This window comes from Chiloscyllium plagiosum, unplaced genomic scaffold, assembly GCF_037043375.1.
Source record: "Chiloscyllium plagiosum isolate Xiang-an unplaced genomic scaffold, Cpla_swu_hap1 HiC_scaffold_13, whole genome shotgun sequence".
Lineage (NCBI taxonomy): Eukaryota > Metazoa > Chordata > Chondrichthyes > Orectolobiformes > Hemiscylliidae > Chiloscyllium > Chiloscyllium plagiosum.
Genome location: NW_028270151.1, coordinates 38,346,187 through 38,370,488, shown reverse-complemented (window position 1 = coordinate 38,370,488; position 24,302 = coordinate 38,346,187). Strand labels below are relative to the sequence as shown.

The window sequence follows — 24,302 nt, the reverse complement described above, 5'->3', positions numbered from 1 at the left end:
TCTAAAAGTTGAAGTTCTAAATTGGAGAAAGGCCAATTTTGATGGTATTAGGCAAGAACTTTCGAAAGCTGATTGGAGGCAGAAATTCGCAGGTAAAGGGACAGCTGGAAAATGGGAAGCCTTCAGAAATGAGATAACAAGAATCCAGAGAAAGTATATTCCAGTCAGGGTGAAAGGAAAGGCTGGTAGGTATCGGGAACGCTGGATGAAGAAAGAAATTGAGGATTTGGTTAAGAAAAAGAAGGAAGCATATGTAAGGTATAGACAGGATAGATCGAGTGAATCCTTAGAAGAGGAGAAAGGCAGTTGGAGTACACTTAAGAGGGAAATCAGGAGGGCAAAAAGGGGACATGAGATAGCTTTGACAAATAGGATTAAGGAGAATCCAAAGGGTTTTTACAAATATATTAAGGACAAAAGGGTAACTGGGGATCCTCAAGGATCAGCAAGGCGGCCTTTGTGTGGAGCCACAGAAAATGGGGAGATATTAAATGAATATTTTGCATCAGTATTTACTGTGGAAAAGGATATGGAAGACATACACTGTAGGGAAATAGATGGTGACATCTTGCAAAATGTCCAGATGACAGAGGAGGAAGTGCTGGATGTCTTGAAAAGCATAAAAGGTGGATAAATCCCCAGGACCTGATCAGGTGCACCAGAGAACTGTGGGAAGCTAGAGAAATGATTGCTGTGCCTCTTGTTGAGATATATGTATCAATAGTCATAGGTGAGGTGCCGGAAGACTGGAGGTTGGCAAGCATGGTGCCACTGTTTAAGGAGGGCGGTAAAGACACGCCAGGGAACTACAGACCAGTGAGCCTGACCTCAGTGGTGGGAAAGTTGTTGGAGGGAATCCTGAGGGACAGGATGTACATGTATTTGGAAACGCAAGGACTAATTCGGGATAGTCAATATGGCTTTGTGCATGGGAAATCATGTCTCACAAACTTGATTGAGTTTTTTGAAGAAGTAACAAAGACGACTGATGAGGGCAGAGCAGTAGATGTGATCTATATGGACTTCAGCAAGGCGTTCGACAAGGTACCCCATGGGAGACTGATTAGCAAGGTTAGATCTGACGGAATACAGGGAGAACTAGCCATTTGGATACAGAACTGGCTCAAAAGGTAGAAGACAGAGGGTGGTGGTGGAGGATTGTTTTTCCGACTAGAGGCCTGTGACCAGTGGAGTGCCACAAGGGTCGGTGCTGGGTCCTCTACTTTTTGTCATTTACATAAATGATTTAGATGCGAGCATAAGAGGTACAGTTAGTAAGTTTGCAGATGACACCAAAATTGGAGGTGTAGTGGACAGCGAAGAGGGTTACCTCAGATTACAACAGGATCTGGACCAGATGGGTCAATGGGCTGAGAAGGGGCAGATGGAGTTTAATTCAGATAAATGTGAGGTGCTGCATTTTGGGAAAGCAAATCTTAGCAGGATTTATACACTTAATGGTAAGGTCCGAGGGAGTGTTATTGAACAAAGAGACCTTGGAGTGCAGGTTCATAGCTCCTTGAAAGCGGAGTCGCAGGTAGATAGGATAGTGAAGGCGGCTTTTGGTATTGTTTCCTTTATTGGTCAGAGTATTGAGTACAGGAGTTGGGAGGTTCTGTTGCGACTGTACAGGACATTGGTTAGGCCACTGTTGGAATATTGTGTGCAATTCTGGTCTCCTGAAACATGAAAGGGTTCAGAAAAGATTTACAAGGATGTGGCGAGGGTTGGAGGATTTGAGCTGTAGGGAGAGGCTGAACAGGCTGGGGCTGTTTTCCCTGGAACGTTGGAGGCTGAGGGGTGACCTTATAGAGGTTTACAAAATTATGAGGGACATGGATAGGATTAATAGACAAAGTCTTTTCCCTGGGGTCTGGGAGTCCAGAACTAGATGGCATAGGTTTAGGGCGAGAGGGGAAAGATATAAGAGAGACCCAAGGGGAAACATTTTCACACAGAGTGTGTGAAAAACATTTTCACACACAGTATGGAATGAGCTGCTGGAAGAAGTGGAGGAGGCTGGTACAATTGCAACATTTAAGAGGCATTTGGATGGGTATATGAATAGGAAGGGTTTGGAGGGATATGGGCCGGGTCTTGGCGGGTGGGACGAGATTGGGTTGGGATATCTGGTCGGCATGGACAGGTTGGACTGAAGGGTCTATTTCCATGCTGTACATCTCTATGACTAACACTTCAGTCACTTGCCCTGCCTTATTTTCCAAGAGAAGGTTAGAGGGTTATGAATCTTTGGAATTCAAAACAGGTGTTGTAGAAGCTCAATCGTTGTGCGTTTTTAGAGTGTGACAGATTTCTAAACAATAATGTGAAGGATATGAGAATCCATGTGGAAAAAAAAGGCATTGAAATAAATGATCAGCTATGATCATATGAACTAGTAATGCAGGCTGAGATAGCTGAACAACCTACTCCAGTCTCTATGACCATCATTAACTAAACGTTTCCCTTCAATTGAATGGTATAGATGAAAGGCACACATCTCCACAATGGGAGAACATAAAACCAAAAGAAACAAAACTGCATAATGCAGAACACCAAGGAAAAATGCATCTTGATAAACCCTTCTCACAGAAATGATCTTAAAATGTTGTACATGAAAATTTACTTGATTAAATTGCTCAGCTGAATTTAAGTAAAATGGTGTGCAAAGTACAAGAAGAATAGTCACAAGAGCAGACTTACAGTAATCTTCAGTTAAATATATAGGAATTTAAATTAAAAATGTTAATTAGAAGTTAACTAAAATATGAACATGCTTGCAAATTTCTTTTACTGAAAATTTCATGACGACAGTTGTAAAAAGAAATTTTTTTCGTTGAGCAGAAACAATCTTTGTACCGTAAACTTCATTGGTATTTTTCAAACTTGCTCCTCGAAGTAGAAGATTTTCTGGTCCCAGAGGTCTGAAAACAGAAAACATCAGGTTACATTTCAGCAACACTTCTATCTAAACCTACAGTCTGTCAACAAGGCTACAATTTCAATATTTTTTACTTTTTAAAAAATTAAACATTGGAAGTTATAGCTCGAAAGTAAGCAATTTCTGGTATTTTAATGGAAGCAGTTGCAAAAGACAACCCGATTCACTCATTGCAAATACATCTGGTTTCTACCAGAAAGCACAACTAACATCAAAGCGAAATTTCCATGCTCTGAAGTTGAAACATTGGTAGTCTGGCTAGGATTTTTTGCAATAGTTGGGCAAATTTCTTGCAGTTCAGGAACAGCTTCACTAACAGTATTGTGGGCCGACCTAAAAATGGAATGCAATTGTTCAAGAAGGCAGCTCACCACCCTCTCAATGGCAATTAGGGATGGGCAATAAATGCTCGTACAGCAGGTGACACCCACATCCCATGAATTAATACAAAAGAGAAAACCTTATGCTGGTCTATGACAAGATAACCACACTCAAAAATGCAGATAGTCTATGTGCTATTGAAAGGCAAAAAAGAACAATCTCTGCTAGCAGCATAAATAACTTTTTTTCCTTTACTTACCCTTCTGCTCATTTTGCATCCATATTGCAACTGCCCCTTTATTCATAGAGCTACAGCTTTTCTCAAACTCATTGTGTGGCACTGAATCAAATTTCTTCTGAGAAACGTTATTCCCTAGTAAAACTTTGAACTCACTCTCACTGCAGTCAATCCTTTAGCTTTGGTTCTCATTTCCACTACCCGTAACCCCATACTTTTAAATTCAAATGCGATACATTTTAGCAAAAGCATCACTTTCCCCTATTTCGGTAATATCCTTAAAATTTACGTGTGACCTAAACTCAAGTTTTCCAAATTCTGGATTCCTGTACTTCCTTCCCCAATCCTTTACCTCATCATTGATCAGCATGCCTCAGTCATCCATGAATATTCTTCAATTCTTTTAAGCTCTCTGCATTTCAACCAATTTGCTCATCCCCCTCTCTGGCTCAGCACCCTTTATTTGGACCACAGAAGGCCATAGTGTCTGGTCTTTGAAAGTGCAATTCAACTAGTTCCACTTCCCAGCTCTTTTCTCAACACACTTCCCAAAAAAAAAGGATCAGGAGCAACCTGATAGAACTTTACAAAATTACAAGAGAAATTGATAGAATAATAGTAAAGAGTATTTTTTCCCAAGGCACAAAAGTCAATTACCAGGGGACATAGGTATAAGCTAAAAAGGGCTAAGTTTAAACGTGGAAGCTTTTGTTTCATAGAGGGTGGCAAGTGCCTGTAATGCACACCAGAAGTGGTGGTGGCGGATGTAGATACAATAGCAATGTTTAAGAGTCATCTTTATAGACATATGAGTAGGCAGGAAAGAGAGGAATACAGACTATGTAAAGGCAAAAAGTTTTTTTTAAGTTTAGAAAGGCATCACGTGTTGATGGGCCATAGGGCCTCTGGGACCTCTTCTGTGACAAGGCCCCAAAGATTTCCTCATCTTCTTCCCATAGCATTCTGGGATAGATCCCATCAGGTCAGAAGACTTGCCTGCCTTAACACTTTTTTTAGAAACACCCAACACCACCATCTTTTTGTATTCACCTGCCCCACAATAATCAACAATACTCCCACCCCCCACCCCAAGCTGTCCTTCTCTTTTGTGAATACTACTGTAAATTATTCATTAAAGACCTCACCCACTTCCTCCAGCTCCAGCCGGAAGTTCTCTATTTCCTTGAGTGGATTTATTCTTTCCCTAGCTACTCTCTTGCTCCTTACATCTGTATATGATGTCTTGGGATTTTCCTTAATCCTGTTTGCCAAAAGACATTCAATGGCCCTCCTTTGGCCCATCTAACTCTTAGTTTGAGTGCTTTCATGCTACCTTTGCATTCTTTGAGGGCTCTGTCTATCTTCAGTTTCCTAAATCTTATGTATGCCTTCTTTTGCATTTTAAGTAAGCTCTGAATTTCTTTTATCATCCAAGATTCCCAAATCTTGCCATCCTCAACCTTCATTTCACAAGAACATACTGGTCCTTAAACCTAATCAACTACCCTTTAAAAAGATTCCCACATGCCAGATGGGGATTTACTCTCAAACAACTGCCCCGAGTTCCTCCATAATACTGTGATAACTAGACTTCCTCCAATTTAGTCCTTTCACCCCAGGAATACTTTTATCCTTATTCATAAGTAACTTACAACTTATAGAATTACGGTCACTGTTCCCGAAGTAAGCTGCTTATTCTTAAGTTTTGTACGTATATAAACAGAAAATGGTCACAAATTAAGACCGCATGTTAATCTTGGCAAACTATTTTATAACTGGTTTTCAAATATTGTGAATAATTTAGATAAATATTTTAGCTATGGCCAGGAATGCTTATGATTTTATAGTAAAGCAGGTAGTATATATTTTCATACCTCACTACATTGTTTGGATTTTGTTGGATCCTAATTTGCCCAACAAACCTGTAAAGAAACAAACAGTCATGAAATATTGAAGCAGAGCAAATACAAAGAAAACAAAGCTTAATTTGCTACAGAATTGGTTCACATAGATTATGTTGTGCAATCATTTTATTTCACCTCACCTATACAGGTCCGGTTCTGGCTGATGGCAGGTTATGACAGCCCTCAGTGTGTGTAGTTGAGAAACAGTGCGCAATTTGGCTATTTCAGGAACTGCATGATGTGTCTAAGAGAGAGCACAAAGATCAAAATAAAAATGTGAAGTGCACTATTGAATAAACTGCATAAGAATCCACATGTCTACAATCTTTTTCACAATTTCAAGTCCCATTGAATAACATTTTAAAATATTCATTTATTCAGTCATCGCATTTAACATGCCATCTGCAGAAGTTAACATTTTTGAGAATGAAGGGATGATTACTGATGAGAAATACTGTTCAACCATTTTAATTCATCCATCTAGAGAGATCAGAGTGTTGCCTGCTTCAGAAGACAATTTTTTCCTCAAAGGAAGGTTCAGCTTCCAGTTATTTTGATTTTAATTAGGTAATATTTCCTAACCATTACTCATATATTCCGACAAAAAGCCAAGTAAATCTTCAGGTATATTCCCAGATGTTAAATAAATACAGAATCCAAAATTATCTAAGCACCGAAATACACATGAAAAGAAACAAAACATTTAATGTTTCTTGTCTCATGCAGGATTACCAATTTGTAGGTGATACGCTTTAGGTTTTAAAAGGTTTTCCAGTCTTAGTTGAGTCTGGTAATAGTCAAAGCAAGGTGAATAAATAGGAACGTATCTAGGAAACTGAGTTTTGGTGCACCTTTTATTTATCCAGCTCCCAGCAGTGTGATAAAATATCTCATTATGGGAATCGGACGCAAATTGTTGGAGTCATGGGTGGTAATGTTAAAGGCCATGTCATTATGAAATTGTCTTTGTCTTTGATTCATACAATTAAGAACAACACTTCTTACTATCATTTCAGCACCTGAAGAATAATTCACCTACCACACTCACCAAAAACATTGCACAATGTTGAGAAGTTACATCTCCTGTCTCATCACTGGGACAATTTCCTTCCTTTAAAGAGAGGAGTCCAGGTAGACAGGGTGGTGAAGGCAGTGTTTGGTACGCTTGCCTTTATTTGATCAGTGCATCGAGTGAAGGAGTTGAGAGGCCATGTTGTGGCTGTACAGGACATTGGTTAGGTCACTTTCAGACTACTGCTTTCAATTCTGGTTTCCCTGCTATAGAAAAGATGTTGAGAAACTTAAAAGGATGTTGCCAGAGTTGAAGGGTTTCAGCTGTAAGGGAATGGATGAACAGGCTGGGGCTATTTTCCCTGGGTCGTCGGAGGCTGAGGGGCATGGATAGGGTAAGGAAGTCCAAAACTAGAGGGCAAACACTTAAAAGAGACCTAAAAGGGAAACCTTTTTAAACAGAAGGTAGTGTGTGTATGGCATGAGCTGCCAGAGGGGGTGATGGAGGCTGCTACAATTACAACATTAAAAAGTTATCTGGATGGATATACGAATAGGAAGGGTTCAAAAGGGATATTGGCCAGATGAGTCTAGAGTTATTTAGGATATCTGGTTGGCATGGACAAGTTGGACTGAAGGTGTTGTATATCTCTGTGACACTAACTTATTAATGCTATTTCTCCTCCAAGTCAAATATTTGACCCGTTTATGCAATCTCTCTCTAATGACTGGGTCATTAATATTTAAACCCTTACTTCCCATATAAGTTATCACAAATTTTCAACAACCACTTCCATTAATGAGCTCCCACGTTCTTGAAACTCATTCCTGAACAAGTGATAATGAATTGATATCCGAATGCTGTACGAGAATAACATCAATCAGTTAACTCCAGCTACCAACATGTCCCCCACATCCAACACCAAAACATCCATTTCCACACAAATGACATTTGCCACTGCTTTCATTCACCATAACAACAGTAATAGCTGTTGTTGCACCTATAACAACGTAAACTGCCATTGCTGGCCTGAAGAGTCCTCAGTCCCATTTTAATGGTCCCACTGTTTCTGCAAGTCAACACTAATCCATTAATCATCTTTAAATCCCTCAATAAAAAAATCAACCAGCCTCCACCACATTTAATTGTCAAACTCGGAGCCACAAGAACCAATGCAGCATCAGCTATTGCCGATCTATATTATCGAATTAGACTAAGACTCAAAAGGCAGGTATTCAAGTTTGCTGACAACAGAAACTGGATCAGAACAAAAATTGAGGACACAACCCTGCAACAGTAGTAGACTCACTGACATCAAGGGCATTTAAATGGGCATTGGGCATACATGTGGATAATAATGGAACAGTGCAAGTTAGATGGGCATCAGATTAATTTCACAAGTTGGTGCAACATCAAGGGCCGAAGGACCTGTTCTGCACAGTAACATTCTATGTTCAAAAGCCAGGTTACTTCAGGTTAATGTGTGGCAACAAAGTGGAAGATAAAATAGGACAGTTGTGGGGTTATTCATTTCAGTTGTTCGAATAGAAAAGCAAAATAATTTTCAAAAAGGCATGAAGCTTCCAAACCATGATGTTCAGAAAGACTTGTGCTCATACGAGGGATGAGTACAGCAAGCAATAAGTGAAACAGGACATGGCCTTTTTCCAACCACACTAGAAAATTAAAGCCAGTAAACTTTATTATGATTGCACAAGGTTTTGCTGATAACGGACCTAGAATACAGTGTACATTTTTGATTTCCATATCTAAGGAAGGATATACTTGCTTAGGGGACATTACACCAAACATTCATGAGATTGCACACTGGAACAGAAGCACAAGTTAATTCCACATTTCATTGAAATTTTAAAAATCATAGGTGATCCCAACGTATGATGAGTGCTCTTTTTGTTATGTCAATTTGTTTTGTAGAAGCCAGCAGAGGGAACAGGGTGTGAAGGAACAGCTATATTTGACTGCTTTGAAACATGTTCAATAATGGCTGGGAAGGAGGGTTTGGCTTGTTGCAAGGTTTTCAACAGGCCACCCAAAATACTTCAGTTAATGAACACACTCTGTTTAGTTAGCTGAACGGAGGCAGTTAGAAGAGAGGTTTGTGACCTTCGACTGCTAGAAAGTCAAGTACTTCGAGCAAAGAAGTTCCACGCTATAAAAGGTGCCCATTCGGATTTGGGAGAAGTACAGGGAGCAATGAGGTACAGGTAGCTGTAGTCTAAGGAAAAGCCTTGGGAGCTTGAGCTAGGCAGGAAGGAGGTTTCATTTAATGGCACAAACTGTCATCACCTCTAAGCACTGTTACCATTAAAGACATATGTTGATGCAATCATGCAGAGTTTATGGCCAGCAAAGGAATGATAATAAGTAATGTGTAGAGATTTGACAGAGCTGATCCACTGACAGAGTTCACAAGGTCAACTGTGGGAAAGGCGAGTGGACTGGATGGAGATGAGCTTCCAGCAAGGACAACTAGATTGTTGGGTGCAGCTAGTAGAATTGCTGTCCACAAAGAGCCACCACTAATTGCCTTCATAAGGCCAAAAGGAGAAGATTGAAGATAGGCAGAGTGTGAAGCTGTAGATTTGTAGAAGGATATAAAAGTCTAAAACAACAGCAAGAGCAGAAAGGCCAAAGGAGTCCTGAAAAGGTTGAAGTAGGTAAATGAAGGACAGCGTGGAGATGAAAGAAGCATGACAATAGTACAGCAATCTAGGAGGTGGTAAGAAAAGTAGTTAAACAGGACAAAATGGAAGGATAAAGATGGCCTTTTGTGAGAAACAAAAGCTCACCTCACTTCAATAATTTCAGTCTGAGACCAAAAATCTGAAACAGTGTCGTCTATTTGTACACTTGCAAGTGGGTGCCATGTCTAATGCCAGGTAAGGCAATGACAAATGCACATCAAATCCAACAAACTCTCGAAATTTATACAGTTTGAATCCCCATATTTTTTTTCTTATTCCATTGTTTGCCCCCATCCTCCGCTTACGTCATTCATTTCCTTAAGACTGATCCCACAACTTCTGTTTATCCAGCCTTGTCCGTGACAAATGTCTATCTCTGGCCCCCCATAAGGTTGTTTGACGTCATCCCATCCTTTGCTTACCATTATCTACTCCCTCCATCTGGCTGCCCCTCACAGCATCTTATCACTCAGCCCTTTTAATTGGGGTTTGTTCCTGTGTCTCTGTACAAGTGGGAAACCTACTGTTTATAAAGGATCTTTTCACAGCATTTTATCTAGCGCCTGTATTTCTACCATTGTTCTGTAATCACGTCTCATGCTAAGTCCTTCCTCTGTGTAGTTCCCATTCTTGTTAACTCAGCTCTTAGCTGAGAAACAATCATAGACTAATGTGAATTCATTTACTCTATCAGAACTTATAATTTGCAGAAATAACATTAATTCACCTATATCCCACACTTTGGTCTGGAGCAGAAGCCAAAACGTGGCATAGGCCTAGTTACATAAAAATTAGAATGCACAAACACCTGATAAGAAATACAAACTAAACAGCAGCTAATAGGAATATATCTAAAGTCAGAGATCCCAAGATAACAATGACCAAGGTAGAGTGGAGTCAGCTCAGTGTATCAAAAAGTTGTGGCATGAATGTCATCCAGTAGAAATTAGAGGTGCAACTATCTAATACGAACACAGATCCAAGAGCAGTTCAGAGAGCATAACAGGGTAAAATTATAGCAGCAAAGTTGGAGGACATTAAATTAAGCAGAGGTTTATTCTTCAGCCAGGTGAGTAATTCTCTGGCCATCAACAGATTAAAGCTGAAAAAACTAGTACAACCAGTTGCCAAACAGGTTCAGTGGAAAACAATCTTTTAGCCACAGGTATGGTGAGGTAAGGACAAGGAAAATAATGAAAACCAGCATATCAAAGACAGTACATGTGTCTTACAATACTACCAATGCAGTCTAGAGCAGAATTGTCTTTTTGATGATAAGTGCATGAATTTGAAACCAAAGATAGAAAAGATCTGGATCTAGCTTTTTCCATTTTTTTTTCTAGTTGAAGGATCAAATAAAAAGCTGCACATTATAGGCAGAAACAAAACGATGGTTTATGGTACAGTATGGACAACATGCCCTCAATATGTAGAGAAATCCAAGAATTTGAAGCTAGGTACAAGAGAAAAGCCATGTCCCTGTCTTCTCCAGATCTTTACCAGAGACCAAATAAAAGTAATACACTATGGATTCTGGAGATCAGATTTGAAAACAAAGAGCCAGAGAAACTCTAAATCAAAAAATAAAGAACCGCAGATGCTGGAAATCAAAATCAAACTGGAAAAACTCAGCAAGTCTGGCAGCACCTGTGGAGAGAGAAACAAAGTTAACATTGAGTCTGTTTGGTTTCTTGCTACATTAATGCTTTCAGATCTGCTAAGTTTCTCCAGCATTGTTTTTTTACTTTACTAGAGCTCACAAGGTAAGACCAGAAAATGGGATTTGAAATTACAGACAGTGGCTGTTTAAAGAAAGTTTACTTTATGCTTGGACTAAAATGGATCCACTATTAGAATTGGAGGAATTTGGGAGAAGACTTTGGTTAGTAGGAAAAAATAGACAACAGATGGCCATGAATCTATCTAGATAGTGAGGAACTCTCTAGTGCCAAGTGCCCATAAGCCATCTTGAATCTCTGCACACCAATCCAGCAAGGTCTTCTTCATTAACATCTGGAATCTAGCAATAAGTTTGACACCATCTAAAGACAAAAGTAGGTCATGGCATCTTATCCACAAACATCTCGTCCTTCTACAGCCGATGCAGAGTGACACCATTAGAGGATGCACTGCAAAGTGGCAGCTCACCACCACATTCATGAGGTCAATTAAGATGGGCAGTTACTGCTGACCCAGCTAGAAGAGTCCACATTCCCCCCCGGATGATTAAAATAGAGTTGATATCCAAGTTGGGAGAGGGGTGCCAAAACACGAGCTCACAGTAACATCTTTCGGCTAACTTTCCAGACTAGTTATTCTAAATATAGCCTGCCCCACAAAATCAGATCTAGTAGACATGGTGGTCAATCTTCCCTATTGACTCTGAAGTTCATGAGATCTCACTGGATAGAAAGGCAAAACAAATTTCATGTTAATGATGCTTCCAATGCTCCCTCAACTAAGAAATCACTAGGCTTTCATATTCAGCACTGTGAAATAGGCTTGGAGGGAAGTAAGGTTTGATTGAGCAATATCAAAGTTACCAAAGTTGGCCAATTCTTGCCAGCATTAACAAAGCTGGACAAATTCTGAACAATAAAGTTGTGACGGGGTATGTATCAGCTGCTGAGAGAGGTGAAACAAGAAAATAATTTCCTTGTTCTCACTTGGTGTGCCCAGTCAAAGCTTTCAAAGAATTGGATTGCGCTAGCAAGACAGTCAAAGCACATGCTCTCCTACACCTATTGAAAAATGTTCTGCACAAACTGACTAGATACTACATATCTCACCCAAACACTTTCTGAATTAGATTGTAACAAGGTAAACAACAAAGATATTCTGAAAATTATGCTACATACAATTCTTAAAATGACGATGTTTGAAAAACCTTGACCTAGTGTACAGACATTGAGGCCTGACATGGAAACACACCATTCAGCCTAGTGGATCCATGTCAATATTTACTTTGTAGGTAGCTATTTATTTTTTAAAAAAGTTCGCAAAGACATTTCACATCACTTAGAACAGATCGTATCTTCATAAATGGAAAAGTATTCCAAAACCTACACATTTTCCCCATGAACTCATCTTAAATATAACATGCAAGATAAATCTAATATTTACTGAAATAATACAAGTTATAAGTCCAAAAAATATTATAAAACATGTAACAAGTATTTGGCTTGCAAAAAACAAAGCCACATACATTGTGTGCACTGAAGTACGGACAACTTAAGAGTAACATTTCTATTCTACAAGAATCAAACAAGTTTTACTGTTACAAAACAGACATCATAATAATGTCATCTTAAATCCTTTAATAAAAGAATATTGCTGTTTATTTATTTTAAAAGCACACTAAAAGCACCACTTCTTTCACAGGCAGTGAAGAAACAATTTGTTACAGAAGAAAAATAGTGACCTTCAGATTTGTTTCTCCATCCAAACTTGCAGTTGTGACATAACATGTCCCATCCTCTCGATCAGTCGAAAGCAGCACTAAATCTGTGGGAAACGTTTGATCTTTTTCTATTCTGACAATGTCACCAACCTACAAGTAGAAATAAAAGGTTAAGTTTTTTCAAAGAAAACATAACTTAAAATATTACTGCTTCATAACATTAATAAGTGCATTACTTTAGGATTTCACAGGCAGTGGGCAACACAATATTTGCTGCCCATCAACTACTTAATTTGAGATAATGGCTGTGCTTCCTAGTGACTTAAAAATTCGCTCAGGAGATGTGGGCATTGTTGTCAGGTAAACAGTCTCTTTGAAATGCTACAGTCATGTTATGGAGGGAATTCCAGGATTTTTACACAATGAAGGAATGACAATATAGTTTCATGTCAAAACTGTTGGGGGGCTTGGACACAACTTGTAGGTTCCCACCCATCTGTTGCCCTTATCCTTTTAAGTGGTGGTGGTCATTGGTTTGGAAGGTGCATTGGAGAGTCAAGCAGACTAAAGTGCCTTTAAATTGATGGCATACATTGCTGCCGCTTGGTCAGTAGCAGAGAGAGAGAGAGTGCTGAGGGTGGTGGCTGGGGTGGCAAACAAGCTGCTTTATCCAGAATGGTGTCAAGCTTCAACTGTTGATGGCATGTGCAAAGATCCATCACACGTATTTTATAAGTATCTAGTTACTTGGTGATAAATACTGCTTCAGCACCTTCACATTCACTCTCTGCACCACAGTATAGGGATGTGCATTATAAATGTCACTATTTTCTGTATTTTTATTTGTGGACTAAAATGGAATAAAAAGGTCTGTATCAAAACCAAGAGTGTGGATGGAACTTCAGCACTTGTAAAAAGAAATTACTGCATCGTATTGCGCAGTGTTTACACTGTTGCTTTGTTGAGGCAGTGCTGGCAGTTGAGTGGGGAAGAAGTTAGCACTCATGAGGGTGCGCTTTCAGTGAGAGATTTAACCAGCAAAATGTAGTTGATTGGCTGGTCCAATCGTGACCATTTGAGGATGCAAAGTTATCAGCCTGGCGACAACTCTTCAATTGATTCCTCAGCATGTCAACGGTTGGTGGGTGTGAATGACTCATGAAGCAGTCTTTGGAACGCTGGAAGGGTAGATGGTGCACCTCTCCCTCTCTGAAGCAAGCCCATTATTTTCTCTCACCATTGCTGTAAGCTGAAGCCTTTCGCCAGTAACTCAACTTTGCAGTTAATAAGTTATCAGACCTCTCTCTCCTAAGAAATGAAAGAACCTGAATAAATAAGATTGTAGGACAAAAATTCTTGATAAGTAAGACAATAGTCCTAATGAACCCCAACAGATTGGTGCTATTGTACTGTATTTTAGTTTTTACCCCTCCACCCAGAAAGCCAATGTCTTTTTGATTTGTCAGTGTTTGACTCTGTGTATGTGTAAAGGTTTGAGAAAGGGGGTCAGTGTTTTAACAAGTAGAGGCATATGTCGATAGCTCATAGTTTGCTTGTTTATTACAAATAAGTAAATTCTAATCACAATAGTTCCTGTTAAGTAAAGGAATTAGTCAGTTTTTTTTTACTAAGAGACAAGAAAAACTGCAGATGCTGGAATCTAAGATAAACAAGCAGGAGGCTGGAAGAACAGAGCAAGCCAGGCAGCATCAGGGTGGAGAAATCAACATTTCAGGTGTAAACATCTTCAGGGCTGGGGTGGGTATAAGGGGAGCTGCAGATGGGAGAGGGGAACTTGTCTGAAGCTCCCCTTGCACCCACCCCCAGCCCTAAAGAAGGTTTACACCCAACACATTGATTTTTCCACTCACTGATGCAGCTTGGCTTGCTGTGTTCTTCCAGTCTTCTGCTTGTCTAACTTGATTCCAACAGACAGGTCAAGCAAGGACTTGCATGTTTGTTTACATCCTTAACCTTGTGGCCTACCTGGGAGTTGAGGACGGTTGAGAATCAGTGCATTTTCCCCAAGTATAACCTTCTCCAAGATACAATGCAGAATTTTCCAAATCCATAATTCAAATCCACCCAGTGACAAAGAAATAGCAATCACCATTTTTCCAGCTGTTAAAAGTCCTGGAACTGTACCCATTAACATCACTGTGGGTGGACCTGTGATTGTAGCATGTTCAACCTTATTAGCATGCTGGAGTACTGCACTATTCCTAGAGACGGCACAGAAATTAGGATTCTAAAAAGCACACAGAATTCCCCAACTTACTGGATTTTCAGACCCAGGTTGACAGAAAGCACAGACCAGGTGTTTGCGTCAAACAAAAATTATTAATTTCAAGTAAATAGACTCTGGCTACAGATAAACAACAATGAGCTGTTGGCATAAAACTTTAATATCACCTTATAAACTCCCCTTTTACACTCAGAGGAAGAAAATAGGTTTAATAGACAGAGGAAAATGTGGATTAGTGGTGTCTGTCTTAGGATCTGTTAAGGTGGTTGTTGTGATCCAAACATTGTTTCTTAGTCCTCCTTCTCCAGATGCTTTCACTAGTTTGCAGGAGAGACAGAGTGGCTGGTTAACAAAATTCTGACTTATTAATTAAATGTCATAGCTTACAGCAACTGAAAGAATAATAAACTGGCTTGCTTCAGAGAATAAAGTGAGCTCCCAGGGGGAAGGTTCGAAGGCTGATCACTATCTTGATCACAGCCCCTAGCTGTTCAGCTACCTGAGAATTAGTCAAATAATCACTGGCAGACAGAAGGCCTTTGTCATCCATAACTGGTTACAAATCCACAGACTAATCAGCTACTTATGGCTTGCTAAATCTCCATTTGTGAACAGCCCGTGGCTCCAGCTTGTCTGCAAACTATATTTCAAGTATGGCTTAAACAAACAGCTGGACAATGATGTCAAGCTACTTGCTTTTAAAAACTACACAGTAATCCTTCATTTTTTTTAAGAAGGTTCTTTTCCAGTTTAGGTTCACAATTTAAAAAAATAGAAAAACATAAAAGACATGGTCTTTAAGCGATTCAAGATGATTTCTTCGTTAGGGCGCCAGACAAGTATTTCTGTAAATCACCATTGGTAATCCAACATGATTTCCTAGTGCTAGGGTACAGATCGGGTACAGAATATCCTGTATCTACAAAAGGACTGAACCAAACATTATGGTATTCATAGTACTTAAAACGAGGGAAGGCATTGAAATCCAAATGGTAAAAGTAAAACTTCAAATGGTAACCCGGATTACTCCCTTTACCACTCACTAGAGACAGAGTATAAACAAAAACACAAGACAAATTAATGAGGTAGCTTGAGGCATGGTACCGGATTAAGGGCTTGACATTCTCTGGGTACTAGTAACTATTCAGAAAGGGCAGCTTGCACATCAACAAGACAAGGTCCAATCTCTTGGAAAGGTTCATTAGTGTAAGGGGAGGAAAAGAGTTTAAACTAAATTGACTAGAGGATGGGTAGTACCATATAGAAGTAGAACAGACAAACCAGGTGCATAAAGGAATAGAAATGTTATATAATACAAGAAAAGAAAGTAGCATTTTAAGAAAGGCTACAAGAAACAAAAAACAGGCTTAGAATGCATGTTAACAAAACATTTAGGCAATAAAGGTTGGCAAGCCAGAAGCACAAATAGTTTGAGAAGATGATATATACTACCAATAATGTAAACCTGGAACAAGGAGTAGGATGGCAATGTCGATTAGAAATGACATCACAGTATTGGAACAAGACAGGATGCCGTTGAGAGAACAAAGTCATAATCCATTTGGTTCAATCTATAGTGCAAAAAATTGTCATGTCACTGAAAGCCTTCAAATGGAAAGAAAGAGGAGTAAATTTGCAAAGGTAAACAGAGAAATGCAAGAAAATAGATGAGTAGTATTGTGGGTGTTTAACCTGAATATCAATTAGAATAATACTACACTAAAGGGCAGCATGGGGTGGAATTTCTAAAATAGGTTTAGGACAACCTCCTGGCCAGTATGTGCTCAGTTCAATCAGGGAGGAGGCAATGCTAGATCTGGCGTTGTAGAATAAAGTGGGCTAAGTTGACAAAATGTCGAGGGGAACATCTGGATAACAGTGATTAATATATTAAAGTCGAGATTAGTAATGGAGAAGGGAAAGGGACAACCCAAAAATCACAAACCTGAATCGGAAGGAGGTTTCTGGGCGGCACGGTGGCACAGTGGTTAGCACTGCTGCCTCACAGCGCCAGAGACCCGGGTTCAATTCCCGACTCAGGCGACTGACTGTGTGGAGTTTGCACATTCTCCCCGTGTCTGCGTGGGTTTCCTCCGGGTGCTCCGGTTTCCTCCCACAGTCCAAAGATGTGCAGGTCAGGTGAACTGGCCATGCTAAATTGCCCATAGTATTAGGTAAAAAGGGTAAATGTAGGGGAATGGGTGGGTTGCGCTTCGGCAGGTCGGTGTGGACTTGTTGGGCCAAAGGGCCTGTTTCCACACTAAGTAATCTAATCTAATCATCAATAGGATAAGAGGGGACCTCATCAAGGTAAAATCATCAGGAATTATGGAAACAGAACAATGGAAGAACTTAAAATAAATCAAGAAAACATTATAGATCTCAATCTCAAATACTAAGAAGAGCTCTTTTTTTTTTAAAAAAGCCCTTTTTGTCCTTGCTGAAATACGCCTAAATCTCTGCTTGAAACATTACCTTTAAACTTAAAGCCACAACACATGAGCAAAGCATTATTATCCTACCATGACAGGGTTACAGGCTTAAGTTAGCAACAATTGCTTTTATTTTATCAATAATTTATTCACAAAAAGCCATCACTGTCAACACACCTTGTTTTCTGGAAAGTTTACAGCTAAAAAGCTTGCATAGTTGTCTCCAACAGCCAATGTCTTGAATAAATTCACTTTCAGATACCCCCTTTAAGATGCGATAACACAAATTCAAATCCTTCTGAAATAAAACTGCTTAGTATTAAATTATCCAACAGAGTGTTTACTGCAATAGAATGCAAATAGTCATTTGATAGTAGAGAAAACGTGAGTACTGCTGTAAAGAAAAGAGATTTTATTGAAACTTTTTATCTTGCACTCATTGGTGCAATTCGCAAAAATACAAATTTAAGGAAAAACCAAGATTCTATTGACCACAAGCAAGGTACTGACTTTATCTAAGCAACTTTTATTTGCAAAATTCATGACATTAGATATAATTTGGCTATTGAACTACACTTGCCAGATAATCCCAAATGTACAAGAATTACAAACATTTACACACGATCCCATTCCAGAGTATAATTTTAAATATCAGAAATACGGTCACTTCCTGGATTTCTGAATGGCTGCTTTTTGTTGTGTTGTATGGTCTCTTCTGACTTACATATAAGTTTTGACTTGCGGACTGACTGAGGAACGGAACCAGTTTGCAACCCAGGGATAGCTTATCAGTTGGGCTCTCAGGGATAGCTTATCAGTGGCACACTAGCACGTAGCATGGATGCTACACATATTAATACACAGACCTTTGTTCTCTTCAGTTAAAAAGTACATTCACATTTCTTGGGTCAGTTTTGACTCAAAATATAATGACAACTATTCGCTAGTTCATTTCTCAGTGCAATGCTCTGACCAACCAACCCGATCTGATTTAAAACAAATTTAAACAAAGCTTAACAGTTCACTGCAAATCATTATCAATGGGTGTATTCGCCGTGGCAATACTTTAGCAATGAGAATGCTCACTTAATATAAACATTTGTTTTACCTTAAATTGGCATTCTTGTGAATTGTCTCGAGGAGTGAAAGATAAAATATTAATTGCTTTAAAAAAAAACTTAGTAAAATAGGCTACAGCTTCACTTGTATAGTAGCACTTGATCCACTGCAGCTCTAAGCCAGGGACTAAGTTAATTTGCAAAACATTACCTCAGAGTTACAACACAGAAAGTACCCTCCTGCTTAATTTAAACCAGCAACGCAGAAAAGAATTATCCTGTGCAGTAATCTGTGAAAATTCGAGAGACCAGGAACTACTTAAAAATTAATAATTTTATTTCTTAAAATATAACAGCATAACTATTTACAACTCCTTCCTCTGATCTATCTTTTATTTTCCCTTCTATTATACTAGTCCGATAAAACCCCGTGATTAAGGGTTACCAAAACTTCAAGTTTTCAAAACCAGCCAGATGTCAAATCTTCTCTTTCTTGGTCTTCTTTTCTTCTTCTTAGGGATTTCTATTTCACAGGTCACTAATTGATCAAGGTATCTTTAAGAGAGCTATTTTCTGGGCAGTTTCTACATGATGGTGGCTTGGCAGTTCTCCATCCAACTGTTCAACTTTCCCTAATCTTATACCCCCAAAACATCAGATTGTCTCATTGGCTTTTAAGATTGTTAATATACTAACTTCAAACTTGATTGGAATTTGGTATTTTTTGGGGTATAATTTAAACTGATTGGCATAATTCAAATTGTTTTTTGTCTCCAGGCAACCATCTACACTAACTGCTGGACATGTTACATTCTACCTTGTTGAGAACACTTGGTGCTGTCAAGTAGTTCTGCTAGCTTTTAACTTTCTTAAAAAGGTACAGTACACCCACATCTTCATAACATATGGGACTTCATGGTTTCCCTGGTTTAGTTGAGTGTTCTATTGTTGAAAGGTTTGAAATTGCTCACTCTCCTTTGCAACAACACCATTTGCACCTATTCCCTCCCACACTTCCAGCTCCACTGACATACCCCCATACCACATTTATTCGAACCTTGCTCTCCACCAGTACTCAGCTTCTTTATGTTTCTCTAATGCAAAAGCTACTGCTGTCCCACATCTACAATGCAAAATCAGTAACAAATGCCAGAGAGAATCAGAGTCTGATTGGAAGAACAGCTATTCAGATATTTGGTTAGTTCTATTTAAAAGGGGAAGTTCTCAGTTCAGTCACCCTCATGATTAAAATTTCCAAGGCTTTTGGAGACTAATTTGCATATATGTTGAGTACAGGGGAACCTCAATCATCCGAACTTGATGAGCGGGCACTATTTCATTCGGATAATCGATTAGTCGGTTTATTGATCAAATGCCTTTCCTCTGGGGCTTGGAGTTTTTAAAGTCGGCTCCCCGTCCAGTAGACTGCAGCAGCACACAGCGCTCGAGCCCCACCTCCAATTCCGTTCAACACCGCCCCTGGCCCCCTGCAACACGCCCCTAACACCCTCCAACCACAACCCTGCCCCCCCACTCCCATGCAAAACTGCCCCTAACCAAGTCCAAACACCATCCCCGCCCCCAACCCAGTGCTACCCCCCTCGAAACTCCATCCAACACCCCCCCCCCCCCCCCCCCGCTGAGAACACAGGTCCAATGCTAAATTCTTGCAGAAGCTACTTGCGGCACCACCTAGTTTTCCTTCAGTAGCTCTAAAAGGGGTTTGTGATCTGTTACTCTGACTAATTCCCACCCGTAAAGGCACTGGTGGAACTTCTTCACACCGAAGGTGGCCCCCGAACCTTCCTTCTCTGTCTGGGTATATTTGCGCTCAGCATCAGCCAAAGTCCAGGAAACATATGCTATTGGGCATTCCTCCCTATTGGGCCACTAATGATCCAACACTACACCAATAGCGTACAGGAAGGCATCGCATGTCAGCACACTCTCACTTTGGATCGTGGTGGGCCAAACCCTTATATGACAATAGCTGCTTTTCCACTTCCCTAAAGGCTTCTTCTTGGCTACATAACCATTTCCAAGGCTGACCCTTTTTTAATAGCAGGGTGCCAAGATGGAAGCCAGGTTATGTATGAATTCGGTAATAATTCACTAACCAAGGGGAGATCTAAGCTGCAGTACAGATGTTGGAGCCAGGGCTCCTTTGATAGCCACTTTCTCTTCCAACGGGTATAACCTGGTTTTGTCAACTCTAACCCATGCAGGTCACTTGGGTGTCTGGAACATACAGTTGGACCCGATACCCAACATGAGCAAGACGAATGTAGTGTACAAAATACCATGCAAGGACTGCACTAAACACGATATAGGACAAACAGGAAGACAGCTAGCAATCCGCATACATGAACATCAACTAGCCACGAAACGACACGACCAGCTATCCTTGGTAGCCACACACGCAGACAACAAGTAACATGAATTCTACTGGGACAACACTACTATCATAGGGCAAGCCAGACAGAGAACAGCCAGGGAATTCCTAGAGGCATGGCATTCATCCACAAACTCCATCAACAAACACATCGACCTGGACCCAATATACCAACCACTACAGCGGACAGCTGAAACTGACAACCAGAAGCGGCAGGGACAGACCACTATAAACACTGGAGGAAACATCAAAGAAGCGCTTCGCAGGAGGCTCCCAAGCACTGATGATGTCGCTTAGCCAGGGGATGAAACGTTTGCAACAAAAACTTCCAGCTCGGCGAACAGAACCACAGCAACGAGCACCCGAGCTACAAATCTTTACACAAACTTTGAATGTAAAGTGGTTTTGGCCCCTTTGATAGTCCGAAGCCCTTCCTGAAACACTCTTGGGTATTTCACTAGGAGTTCACTGATGCAGCCATTTTCTAATCAAAAAACGTTCAGCCAATCTAAGCCAAACTTTCTCAACCAATTCTACTCCATAAGCTTGGGCCCAAGCCTTTTACCATCATCAGGGGTAACTGCACCAACTGCTTCTCATAGGAGACTGGAATCAGAGTTGCACCCTTAAGCTACAATGGTTCCCCAATTTATGTTCTCAGGCTGGCTGAAGTCTTGTACAAACTTAAGGGTTGCAGTCCTGTGCGAATCTTGTTAAAGACAGATTCTGCAACCAGAGAAACAGCTGTGCCGGTATCGACTTCCATGGGAACTGGGTGACAATTTAAACAAACATTCAGTTCAGATTTGAATGTCACTAACCAATTTAATTGTTCCAACCCACATGCAGGGGAACTTTCCAGGGTGTGCACTGTCCTTGGTACCTGCCTACCAGTTTTCTTACTCTAGTCAGGCCTTGTAGGACTCCTTTGCTGTTTCGAATCTGCATACCAGCAGCAATTACAATGGTTTGCTGACCCAGATCCTGAAGAACAGTTTAGCCACTTGGCCAAGGCTCAGCTTTGTTGTGGAATTATGCTATGGGCTGGCCGAGGTTTCCTCTGCTCAGGATATGCCCTGCATTTGGCTACATTCAAGTAGTGTTCCCCATGCTCAATTGGACAGATGATAGAATCCACTTCCATTAAGATGTCCTGTAGCTTCCACTTGCCACATTTTCTAATAACAAAGCCAGAGTAATGATTGTTTGAAATCCAGTTGGGCTTCAGTCAGTGGGTGCTTCTGCATGGTTACATCATTAATTCCACATATCAAACAGCTTCTCAGCATCTCATTCAGGGTTAACCCAAAATTACATGCCCCTGAAGTTGAGACAACTGGCATCAAAAATCCTGATATGGATTCCGCCGGTTCTCTAACAGCCAAATAAAACGGATAGCATCTCAGAATTAGAAGAGATTTGGGTTCATAATATGCCTTAATGAACTCAGTCAACTTTTGGAAGGTTTGTGTCTGGTGCTTTGGAGAAAGTTAAACGTGTTATAATAAATAAAAATGCTGAGGATCCACAAGTAGTCAACTGGATTACTCGTTGCTTTTTATTTGCTCCAATGTCATTTGCTCAGTAAAACATTATGTTCTTTCCACGTACTGGGCCCTGTCCTCAAGTCCTAAAGGTATGACAGAAATGCTTATCCCAACTGCAAAACGACTGTTGCAAGCAACCGTTCTTCAGACACGTCCTGTTTTCTCCCATCACCACTGAAATAACTGCACAGCGGCCACACCCTGTCACCAAGTCACTCTTTATTTACTTGTGCACAGTTTACTGGCTGTGGCTAGCCAGCTCAGAGTCAGATCCCTGAACTGGGAGATGCTAGGTCTCCTGTTTGTATATTTTGTTCTTTTTTTAAGTTGACTCACAGGGGCTCAGTCCAAATACAAAAAGGCACACAGTAAAATCCAGAGTGCAAAAGCTAAGCTCTGCTAGAGAACCAGCATAGTCCTTTCTCAAAAGAAAGGAAAAACAGTAACTCTCAGGCTGCAACCAGCCAGTTAAACAACTGTTCCCTAGCAAGAACTGAAATACAGCAGTTACATACCAACTGTGTGGTCAGCCAGCTCAAAAATCAGTCAGTTCAGGAATCAGTTACTAAACAAAAAACCACCAGCAGTACACTAAAATGCTCTTCGGCGCCTTCCAGTCACCTCCAGGGCTGAGGATGACCTCCCTGCCTTTCGGCTCTCAGTCCGCCCCTACATACTATCTGTCCTTTGCCCACTCAGACCCGCCATCCAGCCTGTGGACTGCCCTGACACACCTTAAGGGAGGGGGACGTGCTGCCGTAGGATGACAGCACACATGGCAGCCCCTACGACCTTCTGGATCTCGGCCTACCCCTATGCACTTTCCAGCCACCTCTACGACAGCCCGTCCTGATTATCCCTTCTTGGAACGACAGCTCTTGGGACAGCCTACCTGCCCTTTGGCGCTCAAGTGACAGCTATTGGGACAACCCATGAGCCTCCCAAATCACAGTAAGGCCTACCAGACCCAGGGACACACAAGGCAGTGCAAGTGGTAAACTCAACAAGCAGGACAGAGTCTACTCCAGTACTCAGAGCCCATTCCCACAGACAGAGTCCACTCCCGTATGCAGATCCCACAACCAAAAAGAGTCCACAACCGAAGACAAAGTCCACTCATGAAGGCAAATGCACCAGCCAACAGCGCACACACACACACACGTGTAGAGTCTCCAGAGGGGCGTGGCCCATCCAGTGGACCTGGCCCACTCATAGGAACACAGTTAGCTCCCGAAGGCAGGAAATGCTCACTTCCCAGCATACATACAGGTGTTCAGTCTTCACAGAGGGCTGGGCCGGGCCTGCCCACAGAGGGCCAGTTCATCTGGAAAGGTGCATTACCTCACAGGGGCTCAGTGCAAACACCTAAAAAAGTATAAACACATGCAAAAAACAAAAACCAGAGTGTAAGGACTAAGCCTTGCCACCAAAAACAGCATAGTCCTTCTCTCAAAGAAAAAAAAGTAACACAGACTGTAATCAACCAGTGAAACAGCAGTTCCCTAATGAGAACTGAAATACACATGAAACACATTGACTGGGTAAAACAGCCAATTTAGAAATCAGTCCTCAATAAAAAAAAGGAATACCAGTTAACAAGCTGACTGTGTAGATCAGCCAGTATAGGAATCAAGTTCCCCTTCAAAAAAAACACAAAGCAACAGTACACACTGGCTGTGTGGCCAGCCAGCTCAGTCAGGGCTCAGCTTAGGAGGTTCCAATTTCCTGGTTATATTTTTTTGTGCATTGTACACTGGTTGTGACCAGCCAGCTCAGCTGCTAGATCTCCTGTTTGCATTTGTCAGCCAGGACTTTCCTGATTGGGGTTATTAACCTGGGCCTGGGCCAATCAAGAATCTTGTAGTCAACAAGAACCAGCTGGTCCCAATCACTACATTTTCTTAATTACCATATACTATGACACTATATCCCTTTGCATTACAAAGCTCTACCATATTTCACTAAGTAAATATATTTCATTTTTGTTCTTCCTGCCAAGATGCTTAATTTCACACTCCCACATCATGCTCTATCTCCCATATCTTGCTCATGCAATCTTATATCACTTTGTAGCCTTCTTAAGTTCTCTTAACAAAAGACTTTGCTA

At 40.7% G+C, this 24,302-nt stretch overlaps 1 protein-coding gene across 5 annotated transcripts in view; it reads right to left on the bottom strand.

Moving 5' to 3' along the window:
- The window catches only part of atp11b (ATPase phospholipid transporting 11B), a 177,666-nt gene that overhangs the window by 126,444 nt on the left and 26,920 nt on the right, over positions 1-24,302 (bottom strand). For all 5 annotated transcript variants that reach the window (XM_087993531.1, XM_043702353.2, XM_087993532.1 and 2 more), the window contains 4 exons: positions 12,543-12,671; positions 5,545-5,648; positions 5,375-5,422; positions 2,860-2,924 (listed from right to left, as the gene is read on the bottom strand). In XM_087993531.1, coding sequence (XP_087849657.1) covers positions 2,860-2,924; positions 5,375-5,422; positions 5,545-5,648; positions 12,543-12,671 — 346 coding nt within the window. The remainder of the gene's footprint in view (positions 1-2,859; positions 2,925-5,374; positions 5,423-5,544; positions 5,649-12,542; positions 12,672-24,302) is intronic.